We start from the raw sequence: 13,602 nt of genomic DNA on the forward strand, positions 1-13,602 counted from the left end.
CATCTCAACTAAGGAGTCTGTACATATTCACTACAAGCTATTGCTATTAAATAATCCCAGCTATTGTACTCTTTATATATATATGTATATATATATATATATATATAGAATATATAATAAAAATATATTGGGAAAAATTGCTTCTAGGCATAAGACCACACATTACATTTCCATTGAACAGTTAAGAGAGGATCCAATCCCAAAGTGTTTGAGTTTAGAGCGAACCGTAGGGTTTTCATCCACTTGTGGTCGAAACGAGGTAAGAGCATGTCCGGTCTGAAGCGAAGCAGACCTCCTGACCGGGACCATGACACAGGGTAAAATTTGAGAACCAATCAACTCAGGGCCTCAGACCCCCCCCAGCCCCTCAGAGCAAGGGATGGACCAATATCGTGGCATTGTTATGAGACGAGGGGTGAGGCTTAGGAGAGAACGTGACGACAGCAGAATTCCAAGCAGGTGCAGAAGTGAGGGTGCAATGGGAGGGAAGAGAGGTGGAGAGCTCAAACATCCCCCTCTCTGTCATCCAGAGAACTTCAACCCAACAGAGTCGAGGTTTTAAAAAGGAAAAACAAGAACGACAAATAACCAAATCTATACATATCTATACAGGGCTGGAGGAGACTCCAGCCCAGACAGTCTTAGTAGTAATGGAGAGCATAAGCGTCAGGCAATGGGGTTAGGGCACTGTCCTTGGCCCCACCCCCAGCGCCCTGGGCTCCTATTTGTCCTTGCTCTCGTAGAACTCCGCCCAGCGGTTCTCGAAGAAGCGCTTCATGGAGTGTCCAGCCATGCCCACCTCGGAGGTGTCCTCGTTGAACTGCTCGCAGTTGTTGAACACCAGATGGGCGTCCGCTGCAAACTCCTCACAGCTGCAGTACCTGGGAGCAGGGGAGGAGAGGGGAGAAAGACAGGTCAAATATAAAGGTGACAGGTTTTCAGTGACATGATGGGAAACGAGAGAAACCGGCCTCCTTAAAAGGAAGTTTGGGTCATGTTGTAGACGGACACAGACAGAGAATGAAGTAGTGCCCTGTACCCTCCCTGTAGCAGCCTCTCCCTCATGGTGAGGAAGTCCATGGGGTTCTTGATGATGCGTCGGTAGCCAGGCACCATGCGGGGGTTGACTGGCTCCAGGAAGGGCCAGGCGTCAGCGTGAGACTCCATCTCCATAAGGATGATTCTACACACACACACACACACGTTAGAAGTGGTCCAACAGAAACCAGTGTAACAAGAAGTGATCCGAAGTCAGTAAATGGAAGCTTGTGGTCCATTAACGACTAACAGTGAGGAGATAACTGCTCTAAGTTCAGACTCACTCGCAGTAGGTGAGGTCGGGCTGGTTGCGGGTGGTCATGCGGCGGCGCTTGGCGGGCGAGAAGCCCGTCGTGCATCCCCCGTCTCCCGAGTAACGGGAGGAGGAGGAGGCGGGGCCGCCGTCCTTATGTCGTATTGCCATGCCATCACCACCGCCACTACGTCTGCTGGGCACCGTCTCCTCGTCAGAACTGTCGTCTTCGTACCTCCTCTTCTTCACCCGGGTCCTCTGCTTGGAGGAGCGCTGGTTGCTATGTGGTGACTCACCGTCACTCGCCTTACAAACAACAACAAGACACAGTGAGACAGAGAGTAAAAAAAAGGCCCTGGGGAAAGGTTAAAGAGGACTCAGTGCCACTTTACAGAGTAGCAGGTTTGGAAGGAGAGGAGGGTGTACGGTAGCCTGGGTGACGCGTGACTACACAGCAAGCTGTGGGTAGAGAGGCTGGTGTTAGCATGACTAGGCCTAAGGGCCTCACTGCTACTGACAGTATCACGGTTTAATAACGGTTCAGTTTCAAATTAAATTTGCCAAAACGACAGGGCAGATAATTGTAATCACATTGCATCAATGTGACTTTTTGGTTGAATTTTCAAAAAGTAAATCAGTTTCTCAATCTAACCCAGGTTGAAAAGGCAGGTCATTTCTATCTGCGATGTTATGAACCCCTGCCCTCTGGTTAGAGGCTCGGCAGACTATGTATTGCTGAGCGGCAGGGTAGCCTAGTGGTTAGAGCGTTGGACTAGTAACTGGAAGGTTCAAATCCCAGAGCTGACAAGGTACAAATCTGTCGTTCTGCCCCTGAACAGGCAGTTAACCCACTAGGCCACTAGGCCGTCATTGTAAATAAGATTTTCTTCTTAACCGACTTGCCTAGTTAAATAAAGGTAAAATAAATAAAATAAAATTGAAACTCATCGCAGTACATTACTGTCGTTTTTCGTCACAAAATAAGGGGGCTCCTTGTAGTTCGTAGGCCTGCCTACCTCGCTTTCAACTCAGTATTGCTCCTCTCAAATTTTGAATAAAAAAAACTTTTTCAAATCTCTGGAGCAGCTGATATCTTCCTTCCAGAATAAAAATAACAAATGCTTCAAATAAACCACTCTGAAGGTGGTTCAGCTTTACCTAATTTCATATTCTATTACTGGGCTGCTAACATTCAGAAACTCACATTTTGGCTTCATACCCCTGGGACAGACTGGTGCCAGCTAGAAGCTTGGTCCTTTCCCATTACTGCATCCAAATTGACTTCTAATCCGGTTGTTGTTTCTTCTCTTAAAATCTGGACAACCATTTGGGAACCATTTTTGGTTTTAAAGGCCACTTTGCACTGGGATCCCATTTGCAACAACCATTTTCTCCCCCTTCGACGTTGAACTAAAATGCCTCTACCACAATATATACACTATTACCTCTAATATGACCAGATTAACTGAAACATTTATTCTCACTCATCTCCTCTTATTTTTTTCTCCTTAAAAACAAAGCTATTTATATTACATATATCCAGTTGAAGTTGGAAGTTTACATACACCTCAACCAAATACATTTAAACTCAGTTTTTCCACAATTCCTGACATTTAATCCCATTTAATCAATTTTCCAAGCTGTTTAAAAGGCAGATTCAATTTAGTGTATGTAAACTTCTGACCCACTGGAATTGTGATACAGTGAATTATAAGTTAAATAATCTGTCTGCAAACAATTATTGGAAAAATGACTTGTGTCATGCACAAAGTAGATGTCCTAAACGACTTGCCAAAACTATAGCTGGTTAACAAGAAATTTGTGGAGTGGTTGAAAAACGAGTTTAATGACTCCAACCTAAGTGTATGTAAACTTCCAACTTCAAACTGTATAATTGGCTATATAGTTATGTTTACGATACAGATCTATCAGGGCCAAGACATCTTGTGGCTGCCACAGGGTATAACAATTGGACCTTTATTATTCCTATTCTATATCAATGACCTTGCTGCTGTGTCTATCGTACTTCCCATTCTCTTTGCTGATGATACCAATTTGATTTTATCACACAAGAATTTTGATTCACAAATTAATGAAGCCAACTCAGGCACGGCCATATTTTCTGAATAGTTCCAGAAAAAAAAAAGATCTTTAAATGCTAAAAAACAAATACAACTTTATTGTATTCACTAGTAAGAATAAAAAATATTGTTTGAAAAAAAAAAGAGCCAGAATCTCAATTGGTGGGAATGAAAAGAAACACACTACATCCACTAGATTGCTCTGAGTTTTAATTGATTAAAAGTATTCCTGGAAAGATCATATTCAATTTGTCTGCAGCAAAGGGATGAAATCTGTTGATATGATCAGAAAGATGAATGGTTTGGTTCATCAGGCTTGCTTCCTAACTCTATAATATAGCTTCATTTTACCCATATCTCATTTCCTGGAAGGTGCATATGCCTCATAACTACACATAATTACTCATACAAAATACATTGCAAGACTAGACACCTCCTCTAATTACCTGGCTCCATCTATACCTTTGTTTAAGAAAGTCAATATCTTGTCTATTTACGACAATGTACGCCAGTTATGCACCTCCCAGAAAGTTCACCTAACCCTTCAATGGATTCTTCCTGGTTAATACTGATAATACATCTATACTATTATCTTCACATAACATAATCCCTCAATAACATCAAGCGCAGACTGGGGGTCAGCCTGATGAGCCAAACTACTCAGTCATCTCCATCTAACTCTCTCACACTCACATACATTTAAACAAAACAAATATGTTTTTTTGTGTGATTACTGATCAATTACTTTATACTTTTGTTATCGGTTTTAATTTTGTGTACTTATGTATTGAATATAGTTTTTTTGTGGTGTGGTTTTCAAATAAGCCCTTGGACTTCCAACCACACCTGTAGGTTGTTTTTTAAATTATTATTTTGTCTGTATTGTTGTCTATCTCTTGTTTTCTTTGGTGCAAATAAATACAACTAAATACAACGCGATTCCAGTCTACTTTAAAAAGGTAAAAACAGGTGTTAGCCATGTGCTTTTACTACATGAGCTAAAATGATTACATTCTATTTTCTAGCCGATATGGGAGTGAATGCATTCAAGCAGCATATCAAAATGGTATACTGTTGTAGGTTACAATATTGTAGGGTAGCCAAGGCATCATTTTTATTATAAATCAGATTATTTCACATGGACATGTGGGAAGCTAAAAAGCTAGTGTCATGACGTTGGCCTGGGGTTAGGTTTATCACAGTCATAAATACCTTTTCCCACCCTTTTCCTCTCTCTACCCTACTGATGTGAAATTTGAAAACCCCTTGGTTAACGTAGAGATTCTGGAAGTATCAGAAGGTCGGGGGGGGGGGGGGGGGGGGGGGATTAACTATATTCTGGTAATCCGACCAATTGAACATATGCGGTGGTACTTAATGAATATGATGTCAGTTCGGTTGTCATCTGAGACATTCTCATCAATGATAGGATGACAAACTCTACAGTGGAAAGTCTGCACATTGTAGTTATCCGATTCACATGGAATTGTTGCTCAATTTAAATGTTTGAATATAAAATTATTGGTGAAGAGATTAAATGTAATTTTAGCTTCCAAATGAGAGATTTGGGTAAGGTTAGTGGCCCGCCCCTGTGAAGAGACATGGGCTATAAAACTTTTCAAACACACCCTTCTCGCTCCACTATATAAAGCCTTGACGAAAATGTAACCTCCTGTTCCAAGTATGTGAGGTCTGCAGCCTCTGCGTTAAAAGGACTAACATGTCAACTACAGAACTAAGCCAACCTCAGCGTGAGCTTTGGTTGCGAATGGTATGAACTTTGAACTCTTATTCACTACAGAGCCGTTGAGTTAGCAACAGCAGCTGCAAACGTGGTCTAGGAAAGAACAGACAGAGTATCACATCTACCACACAACGACGTTACTACAACGTATCCAATTGACCGCCAGAGACATTCTTCAAAGGACAAAGGACTCGGTTTGGCAACACAGCCTTCCATCTACCACCAACCTACCGAAGCGCAGCTCAGAGTAAATAGTTATTGCATTTTCCTTTTCCAAATGGGCGGTAATTTAGAATGCATAAGATACTGTATTTACGACAGCACAGCTTCTCCCTTTGTTCCTCAGTCTTCCTGCTCTTTCACTCAAACCCAGCCCCTTTTCTTTTGTGTAACCAGCTGTCATATCTGTTCCGCCCGCCAGGGACATTTTCCTTGATGACGTAATTTGTAATCAAGGTATGATTCATTCTGTGTGATTAGTTAGGTATTTAGTAAATAAATAATTAAACCCAATTTTGTATTGCTGATTCAACTTGTTAGCCAGGGTTCGTGAAGATAACCAAGAATTTATAACTTTCAGATGAGACTGAATGAAGGTGACGATTGCCATTGATGTAAAATATTACTAGGTCTTTAAGAGTTTATTCGGAAGATAACAGCTCTATAAATATTATTTCTTGGTGCACATACTCTCTAGTTAATTACATTTACATGATTAGCTCAATCAGGTAATATTAATTACGGAGAAAGGATTTTATAGAAAAGCATGTCATATCACTTAATCCGGCATAGCCAAAGACACATTATTGGTGCTCCCGTACGAGGAATCTAAAATAGAATGACGCTTTCATTTTGATTCAGCCTGTATAAAATTGAAAAGCAGATCACATAATATACCAAGTTTATTATACACATTATGGGTGTTAGAGACAAGCATTATTGTGTGTGTGTGTGTGCTGAGGATTCCCCGCCTTAGTGTTGTTCTCTGACATAGTCAGTGGATAACGTAAGTGAATACATTTCTGTATGAGGGCTGATAAAGCTAATTATAGAAATCTGAGAAATAGAGCGTTTGGCCAAACGCAGGGCTATTTCTGCCTCCTGCATTTCAGACGCGGGTAGGCTCGGTCATTACTCATTTCTCGAGCGAGGACAAAGAGCCAGCCGATTGAAATTCAGGAGATATAAGCTTGACCAGTGATATATTTCTCGCGAGTAGACCACGGTGCATTTCGTTGTTTGCCGCGTGTTCCGGTTAAAACAAGAATTTACAACTTTCAGATGAGACTGAATTAAGATGACGATTAACATTGACTGCTACTGAGGTAAAATATTACTAGGTCTTTAAGAGTTTATTTGGAAGATAACAGCTCTATAAATATTATTTTGTGGTGCCCCGACTCTCTAGTTAATTACATTTACATGATTAGCTCAATCCGGTAATATTAATTACGGAGAAAGGATTTTATAGAATAGCATGCCATATCACTTAATCCGGCATAGCCAAAGACACGACACTAGCTAGCTTGCTGGCAAGCAAGCAAGCTAGCAAGGGAAGACAAGAAAATCACTGCTATCACCCGTCTGAATGTTGCTATTTGGGAGTCTAGGAACGCAAGGATCGGCAAAGTATCATGCTACCAAAAGGTATACATTGATCCCCCAAAAAATCAGACTCCGGAAAACGCACGCCCTTTAAATGACTGAGTAAGCTGTGGATCGACCTTTAGGGGACCAGTGACCACTGCTGTAATCCATAAGGCTAGCCGAGCAGATCCCCAGTCAGTCCTCACCTTGGAGAAACAGGTGGGGCAGAACCAGTCCCCCTCTGGCACCTGGGTGACCTTTGGCCTCAGGCAGTACATGTGGCAGCCGCGGTCACAGCAGTCACACAGCAGCAGGTACTCATCATTATCCCCCTTCCTGCACACTTGACACGTCTACAACAGACACACAGGTAGAGTCTTGAAGACAAAATTTCTGTTGCTGTCTTTGAGACAGTGATAATATACTGCATGTGTTTACTGGAAGCTGCTTTGGATGTTTAATTTTTAAAAACATTTTATTTCACCTTTATTTAGCCAGGTAGGCAAGTTGAGAACAAGTTCAAATTTACAACTGCGACATGGCCAGGACTAAAGCAAAGCAGTTCGACACACACATGGAATAAACAAAACATACAGTCAATAATACAGTTGAAGAAACTCTATATACAGTGTGTGCAAATTAGGTAAAAAAGGGGAGGTAAGGCAATAAATAGGCCATGGAGGCGAAGTAATTACAATATACCAATTACACACTAGAGTGATTGATGTGCAGAAGATGAATGTGCAAGTAGAGATACAGGGGTGCAAAGGAGCAAGATAAACAAAATAAATAAATACAGTATGGGGATGAGGTATTTGGATGGGCTATTTACAGATGGGCTATGTACAGGTGCAGTGATCTCTAAGCTGCTCAGACAGCTGGCGCTTAAAGCTAGTGAGGGAGGTAAGAGTCTCCACATTCAGTGATTTTTGCAATTCATTCCAGTCATTGGCAACAGAGAACTGGAAGGAAAGGCAGCCAAAGTAGAAATTGGCTTTGGGGGTGACCAGTGAGATATACCTGCTGGAGCACGTGCTACGGGTGGGTGCTGCTATGGTGACCAATGAGCTGAGATAAGGTGGGGCCTTACCTATCAGAGAATTGAAGATGACCTGAAGCCAGTGGGTTTGGCGACGAGTATCAAGCGAGGGCCAGCCAACGAAAGCGTACAGGTCACAGTGGTGGGTAGTATATGGGGCTTTGGTGACAAAACGGATGGCACTGTGATAGACTGCATCCAATTTGTTGAGGGCTATTTTGTAAATTACATCGCCGAAGTCGAGGATCGGTAGGACGGTCAGTTTTCTGAGGGTATGTATGGCAGCATGAGTGAAGGATGCTTTGTTGCGAAATAGGAAGCCGATTCTAGATTTAATTTTGGATTGGAGATGCTTAATGTGAGTCTGGAAGGAGAGTTTACAGTCTAACCAGACACCTAGGTATTAGTAGTTGTCCAAATATTCTAAGTCAGAACCGTCCAGAGTAGTGATGATGGGTAGGCGGGCAGGTGTGGGCAGCGATCGGTTGAAGATTATGCATTCAGTTTTACTTGAATTTAAGAGCAGTTGGAGGCCACGGAAGGAGAATTGTATGGCATTGAAGTTCGTCTGGAGGTTAGTTAAACAGTGTCCAAAGGGCCAGAAGTATACAGAAAGGTGTCATCTGCGTAGAGGTGGATCAGAGAATCACCAGCAGCAAGAGCGACATCATTGATGTATACAGAGAAGAGAGTGGGCCCGAGAATTGTACCCTGTGGCACCCCCATAGACTGCCAGAGGTCCGGACAACAGGCCCTCCAATTTGACACACTGAACTCTGTCAGAGAAGTAATTAGTGAACCAGGCGAGGCAGTCATTTGAGAAACCAAGGCTGTTTAGTCTGTCGATAAGAATGTGGTGATTGACAGAGTCGAAAGCCTTGGATCAAAGTGTCTGCTACCTCTACTAATTTTGCCAACATCCATCCTCCTCCCTCCCTTTAAAACAATACCTTCTATTCTCAGTGTAGATATTGAATATTGCTAGTGGATTTGTCCTCACCACTTTGACCACGGATCTTTCCCAGGCGATGGCCTTCTCCAGCTGCAGCAGACACAGACACAGCTGGGGGGCGCTCCGACAACGATCCAGGGCCTGACGCCATGTCCGCAACCTGGAGGTTATCTCACTCTCCAGGCTGGGGGGGGGGGGGGGGGGACAGGAGAGAGAGAGGGGAAGGAAGAGATTACGGAAACAGTTAAGAGCTTAAGTGAGAAAAAAGCTTAAATCACTCTGAAGTGTTTTAAGCAAATTGACCAAATGCTACACAAATCCAATCCCACCTACTACGATTAAATCACGCTCCCATCCACTCCATCCTTTCCAACCTCTAACCTCCTAGCCTGACTTTGACCCTGTCCCTTCCTCTCACCTCATGACGTCCATCTGGCCCATCTGGCTCTCCTCGGGGGTGAGCGGGGCGAGACGTACCACCTCAGCCAGATTCCAGAGGGGCTCCTTCAGGTAGCGCCGGTCGATGTTCCTCTCCAGGTTGGCCAGGCGCAGCACTGCCAGGTCCAGCGGGTGACTGGCCACGCGGGGCAGGTCCGACCACTCCTTCTTGGTCCGCACGATCCAGTCATCCCGGGGGTCCGTGTCATGCTCGTAGTACCGCAGGTCGTCACGTGTGGAGTCTGCCTCTGGGACCGTGTAGGGCTGAGGGGAGGGGAGGAGGGAGAATGACAGAAAAGAGAATATTATAGTTCTCGACAACCAAAAAGCAGTTAGCAAAAGGACTTTGAAGCTAGAGAAAGACTCAAAAAGGGTTGTGAGGTAAGGTAAGCGACATCAAGTGAAGACATCAAACAACACATTTGTATAACGACGTTTACTAATTAACAACATAACAGCAGGCCCCTAAAAAAGGACAGAGGCAGGGTGAATAGAAGGAGCAGAGAGACAAACAGCTCATATTTGTAACAGTAAGGAGCAGGGGTGTTTTTGGGATATTTGGGACAACTCCATGTCATTTTAAGAGGTGTAGGAAAATAGGAATTGTAATAGATACAATTAAAGGAAAATAAAGGAAAGGGGGAAACATGAAGACGTGTGAACGAGTGTAGATCTTAAGACAGGGTGACGACGAGCGAACATTAGATCTGAAACCTGGTTTGTACCTGGAATCCTGCGCCTGGCGTTTCCGTGCTATTGTCAGTGTCACTCCTTCCATTCTGGGGAGCCATCTTGAAATATAAGTCATGGACATGTGATGTGATGAGTGTGACCTCTTTTTGCATGACACTATGACATGGGGGGGGGGGGGGACACACAGTCACTCTGTACAAACTGCAGCAACACAGGCCAAATACTCCACCCTCTGGACATTCAGTGCAACTGCAGCCATAGTAAAACTGACAAAACGATTAAGCTCTAGCATATCTAACAACCACCCACGCAGCCCTGGGTGCATCTCCACAGTCTAAAGTGTCTTCCTCGCATTTGTCCGCCCAGATCCGAAAACGCTGTAAACGTGGGGGGTCTTATTTGGGAATCTCCTCTCCCCCAATTCAATTTCCAGGTCCAGGTGTAGGGAAAGGCATTGAACCAAACACAGGAATCCACTTTAGACTACTGCAACACAGCCCCACTGTCCCCCTGGCGCCTCACCTTGAGGTGCAGGTCAGCGGCGGTGACCCTCCGCTCCAGGTCCTCCACCCAGCGGAGGGCGCTGACGTCTGTCTCCAAAGCCCGCTCCTGGACCTGCCACGGCTGCTGCAGAGCCTCCAGCAGGGCCTCGCCGACCTCCACCTTCACCTGGAATATAGTGTCTGGTGAGAGGACAGGGTGGAGAAGAGGGGAAGAGGCAAGGGGATAGAGAGGGAGAGATGGTCAAGAGAGAAAGGGAACAGAAAGACGTGTCGTCATCCAGTTTCCATTCATTACAAAACCATCCTTATTTAAACCAAGTCCCATTGATGTCAAATGCAGCTTCAATATAAAACACAAGCAATCCGAAACACGGTACACCTTTTATTATCACATCTTCCCCTATAGCTGACTGAGTGACCAGTGTTCATTGCCTCACCGTTGATGGGTCGTGTGCAGACCTCAGCCAGGTACTCCATGTGTTTGGCCAGGTGTTTGTGGAGTACCTTCTCCCGTATGCCTCGCGGGTGCAGGGCCTGCAGGGTAGCCGTCAGCTCCTCAGGCTCCTTGATCCACCACCAGCCACGCACCATCGCTAAAGCAACAGCAGCAGCACACACATTAGACACCCGCATCGCCGCCTAGCATATCAACGTTAGCTAACCATGTTAGTCATATCGGCTAACCACATCACAAACATGTCAACCACTACTGATCTTCTTGAACATGCTAGTATTTTCGGCTAACCATGCATTTATCATGCAAGCCAAATCAACAGCTCAAATTGCAGCATGTTTACATTGCTGACAAGTCTCATCAGAAACCGCAGTGAGGAAATGTGATACACGTAACCACAGTGGTATTGGAATGGGCTTGAACTGAATGGATTGAATTGAAGGCTTACATGCTGGAATGGGCTTGACCACGAGCTGAGTGAAGTACTGCTGCTCTATCTCCTGGAAGAGCGTGGAAGGAGGGCGGCCACGACGCTTAGCTGCAGCCCCTCTAGCCCCAACCCTACGGGCGGGACTGCTGCCCCTGCTGCCCCTGCTGCCCCTCCTCCGCCTGCGCCCCGGTTTGGCTGGGGTGGGGGTCTGGGTAGGGGCCACCTGGGGTGGGGAGTCCGAGGGGGCTGGGACAGACTGGAGAGGGAAAGGGAGAAAGAGTGCTTGTTTAATAAGAGATCATATGAAAATGCATGTAGAGTGTTCTCTCCCATGAGGGTCCTGGAGAGTGTGCAGGGGGCTGAGGTTGGGACTCACCTGCAGCAGTGGAGCGGCGAGGGCGGGCAGGGTGCTGGGGGTCAGAGGGAAGCGTTTGGGGGGGGTGCTGGGGGGGGTCTGGGGTTCTGTCAGAGAGGTTTTGTCACACGGCTGTTTGGGCAGCAAGTTGAACCACTGCCCCTGTTTCTCCGCCATCTCCTTCACACTGTCCTCTGGTTGGCTGCCTGTTGCTGGCTCCGTCCCGTTAGTTATGGCGCCCTGCAAGTGGCTGAGCCAGTTGTGGAAGGCGGACTGCGTGAGGTCTTGTGAGCCGTTGGTGGTGGCCTCTGGGGCAACGCTTGGCCCAGTCTCCTCCCCGCCGGACTTGCTGCTACGGCGACGGCGGCGACACTTGGCAGTGCGGAGGTGTAGCTCCACCTCTGGTTTGATCTTGCGGGGGCGACCACGGGCCCTGGGGCTGCTCATGAGAGAGGCAGTGCCAGGGAGGGGGTCCTCCTCAGGGGGGAAGGAAGTCTGAGACTTGGGAGGGAGAGGGGATGGGAGGGGGGCAGGAGGGGTTGTAGGAGTGAGCGTCTCCTCCACTTTAGGTTTCCTCTTCAGAAGAGTGATAGGCACCTCCTTCACCAGGATATCCTCTGACGCTACCAGACAGAGGAGAGATATGTTTAGAGTCAATAAAAATATGCTAAAGATCTTTTTTTGTTGGATAGCAGAGGGTTGAGGGCAGGTTCTCTGTGACTCACCTAGGATCTCCTCAGGCCCCTCCACCAGCACCCCTCCCAGGTGGGGCAGGACCCAGTATCTCCGGCGGAACCGGTCCTGGCCCAGAGAGACCGCACGCAGGGAGTGGGACGACTGGAGCAGCTTCTTACGGAAAAACACCTGCCGCTGTGGAGGAGAGGAAATATTTAGCAAATATAAAAAACAACCCAGACATGCGCACACAATGTAGTTAGAATAGACACAACATAAAAAAACAAATGCGGAGGATGAACTGCAGAGTATGTTAGCCTTACCTTCGTTAGCTTATCGATCTGCCTCTCCAACTCTGGAACGCTGTCATTGGTGGGGCTGTCAGTCTGTGGAAAGGGCATTTGGTGAGTACAATACATAGTACATCCTCACCGCCACATTGAATTTGACACGCGCGTACGTACGTCCCCGAGATTGGGCTCCTCCTTGGGTGTGCGGCGGCCCCTCTGCATGAAGCTGGTCCCTTGTAGAATGAGGTTCTCCTCCTCTGCCACCCTGGCACTGCACCTCCTCTCCTCGAGACACAGCTCCTCCTCAGAGCGCCCTGTACGCCGTGCTAGAGCTGCCTTCAGTCTGGGGGGAGCACATGCACGTCAGATCACACACATCAGATATCAAAACACACACAACATCAGTGGTATCACACACTCTCCTTCCACCAACTAAGACAAACGCTAAATTAAAAGGAGCCGTGACTGGCCTTACTTGCGCAATTTCCCCTCGATGATCCACTTGTTCTTCCTGTAAGTAGCCATGTTTTCCAGTGTGTTGTCAATCTCACTGCAATGCAAAAACATTCAAACAGGCATCACTTAAATGTGGGAAATTCTTTCCAGAAGGGGTTTCTTTTGACACATTTCCATTGTGGAAGATGTCTGCATCACACTTAGGATACTTCATTAAACAAATATCAGCAGTAATAGTAGCGAGGGCGTGAAGGTTGACAGGTAGCTCCTTAGTTTATCTGTATTGTCACCCTGACCTAATGACGATGTTGCTACCGTTGAGGACCTCCACCAGGAAGCCCAGGATGGCAGCCTTTGTGTCAGGGCCGAGGGCATGGAAGGTCTTGGTCCGCAGCACGTTGCACACCTCCATGTCAAAGCCGTGGGACTCCAGGAAGATTCGCAGGCCCTCGGACACTGTGCTGCGAGTCAGCTCCAGATCCACCAGCTTCTCCCCTAGGATCTTCACTGACTGGAGGGAGAAGGGGACTGGTTAATCTGTTGAACTAGGGGTTAACATGCTACTACATTTTTAAAATGGTAAACTATTGCTAACAGTGAAATGTCAACATGAA

General features: G+C 46.0%; 1 protein-coding gene across 3 annotated transcripts in view; it reads right to left on the bottom strand.

Moving 5' to 3' along the window:
• Positions 1-369: 369 nt before the first annotated feature.
• LOC139416296 (bromodomain adjacent to zinc finger domain protein 2B-like) overlaps positions 370-13,602 on the bottom strand; it is a 39,344-nt gene continuing 26,111 nt past the window's right edge. The window contains exons 14-29 of one of the 3 annotated variants that reach the window (XM_071164783.1): positions 13,285-13,499; positions 13,008-13,082; positions 12,707-12,875; positions 12,566-12,628; positions 12,293-12,437; positions 11,589-12,190; positions 11,231-11,468; positions 10,766-10,921; positions 10,348-10,508; positions 9,858-9,923; positions 9,113-9,396; positions 8,743-8,878; positions 6,910-7,056; positions 1,323-1,597; positions 1,040-1,183; positions 370-881 (exon numbers count right to left, since the gene is read on the bottom strand). In XM_071164783.1, coding sequence (XP_071020884.1) covers positions 722-881; positions 1,040-1,183; positions 1,323-1,597; positions 6,910-7,056; positions 8,743-8,878; positions 9,113-9,396; positions 9,858-9,923; positions 10,348-10,508; positions 10,766-10,921; positions 11,231-11,468; positions 11,589-12,190; positions 12,293-12,437; positions 12,566-12,628; positions 12,707-12,875; positions 13,008-13,082; positions 13,285-13,499 — 3,036 coding nt within the window. In that variant the 3' untranslated portion in view covers positions 370-721. Of the gene's footprint in view, positions 882-1,039; positions 1,184-1,322; positions 1,598-6,909; positions 7,057-8,742; positions 8,879-9,112; positions 9,397-9,857; positions 9,982-10,347; positions 10,509-10,765; positions 10,922-11,230; positions 11,469-11,588; positions 12,191-12,292; positions 12,438-12,565; positions 12,629-12,706; positions 12,876-13,007; positions 13,083-13,284; positions 13,500-13,602 lie in introns of those variants that run through there. The other 2 variants (XM_071164784.1, XM_071164785.1) reach the window with 2 other exon arrangements.

This window comes from Oncorhynchus clarkii, chromosome 9 (assembly GCF_045791955.1).
Source record: "Oncorhynchus clarkii lewisi isolate Uvic-CL-2024 chromosome 9, UVic_Ocla_1.0, whole genome shotgun sequence".
In the NCBI taxonomy this organism is placed as follows: domain Eukaryota; kingdom Metazoa; phylum Chordata; class Actinopteri; order Salmoniformes; family Salmonidae; genus Oncorhynchus; species Oncorhynchus clarkii.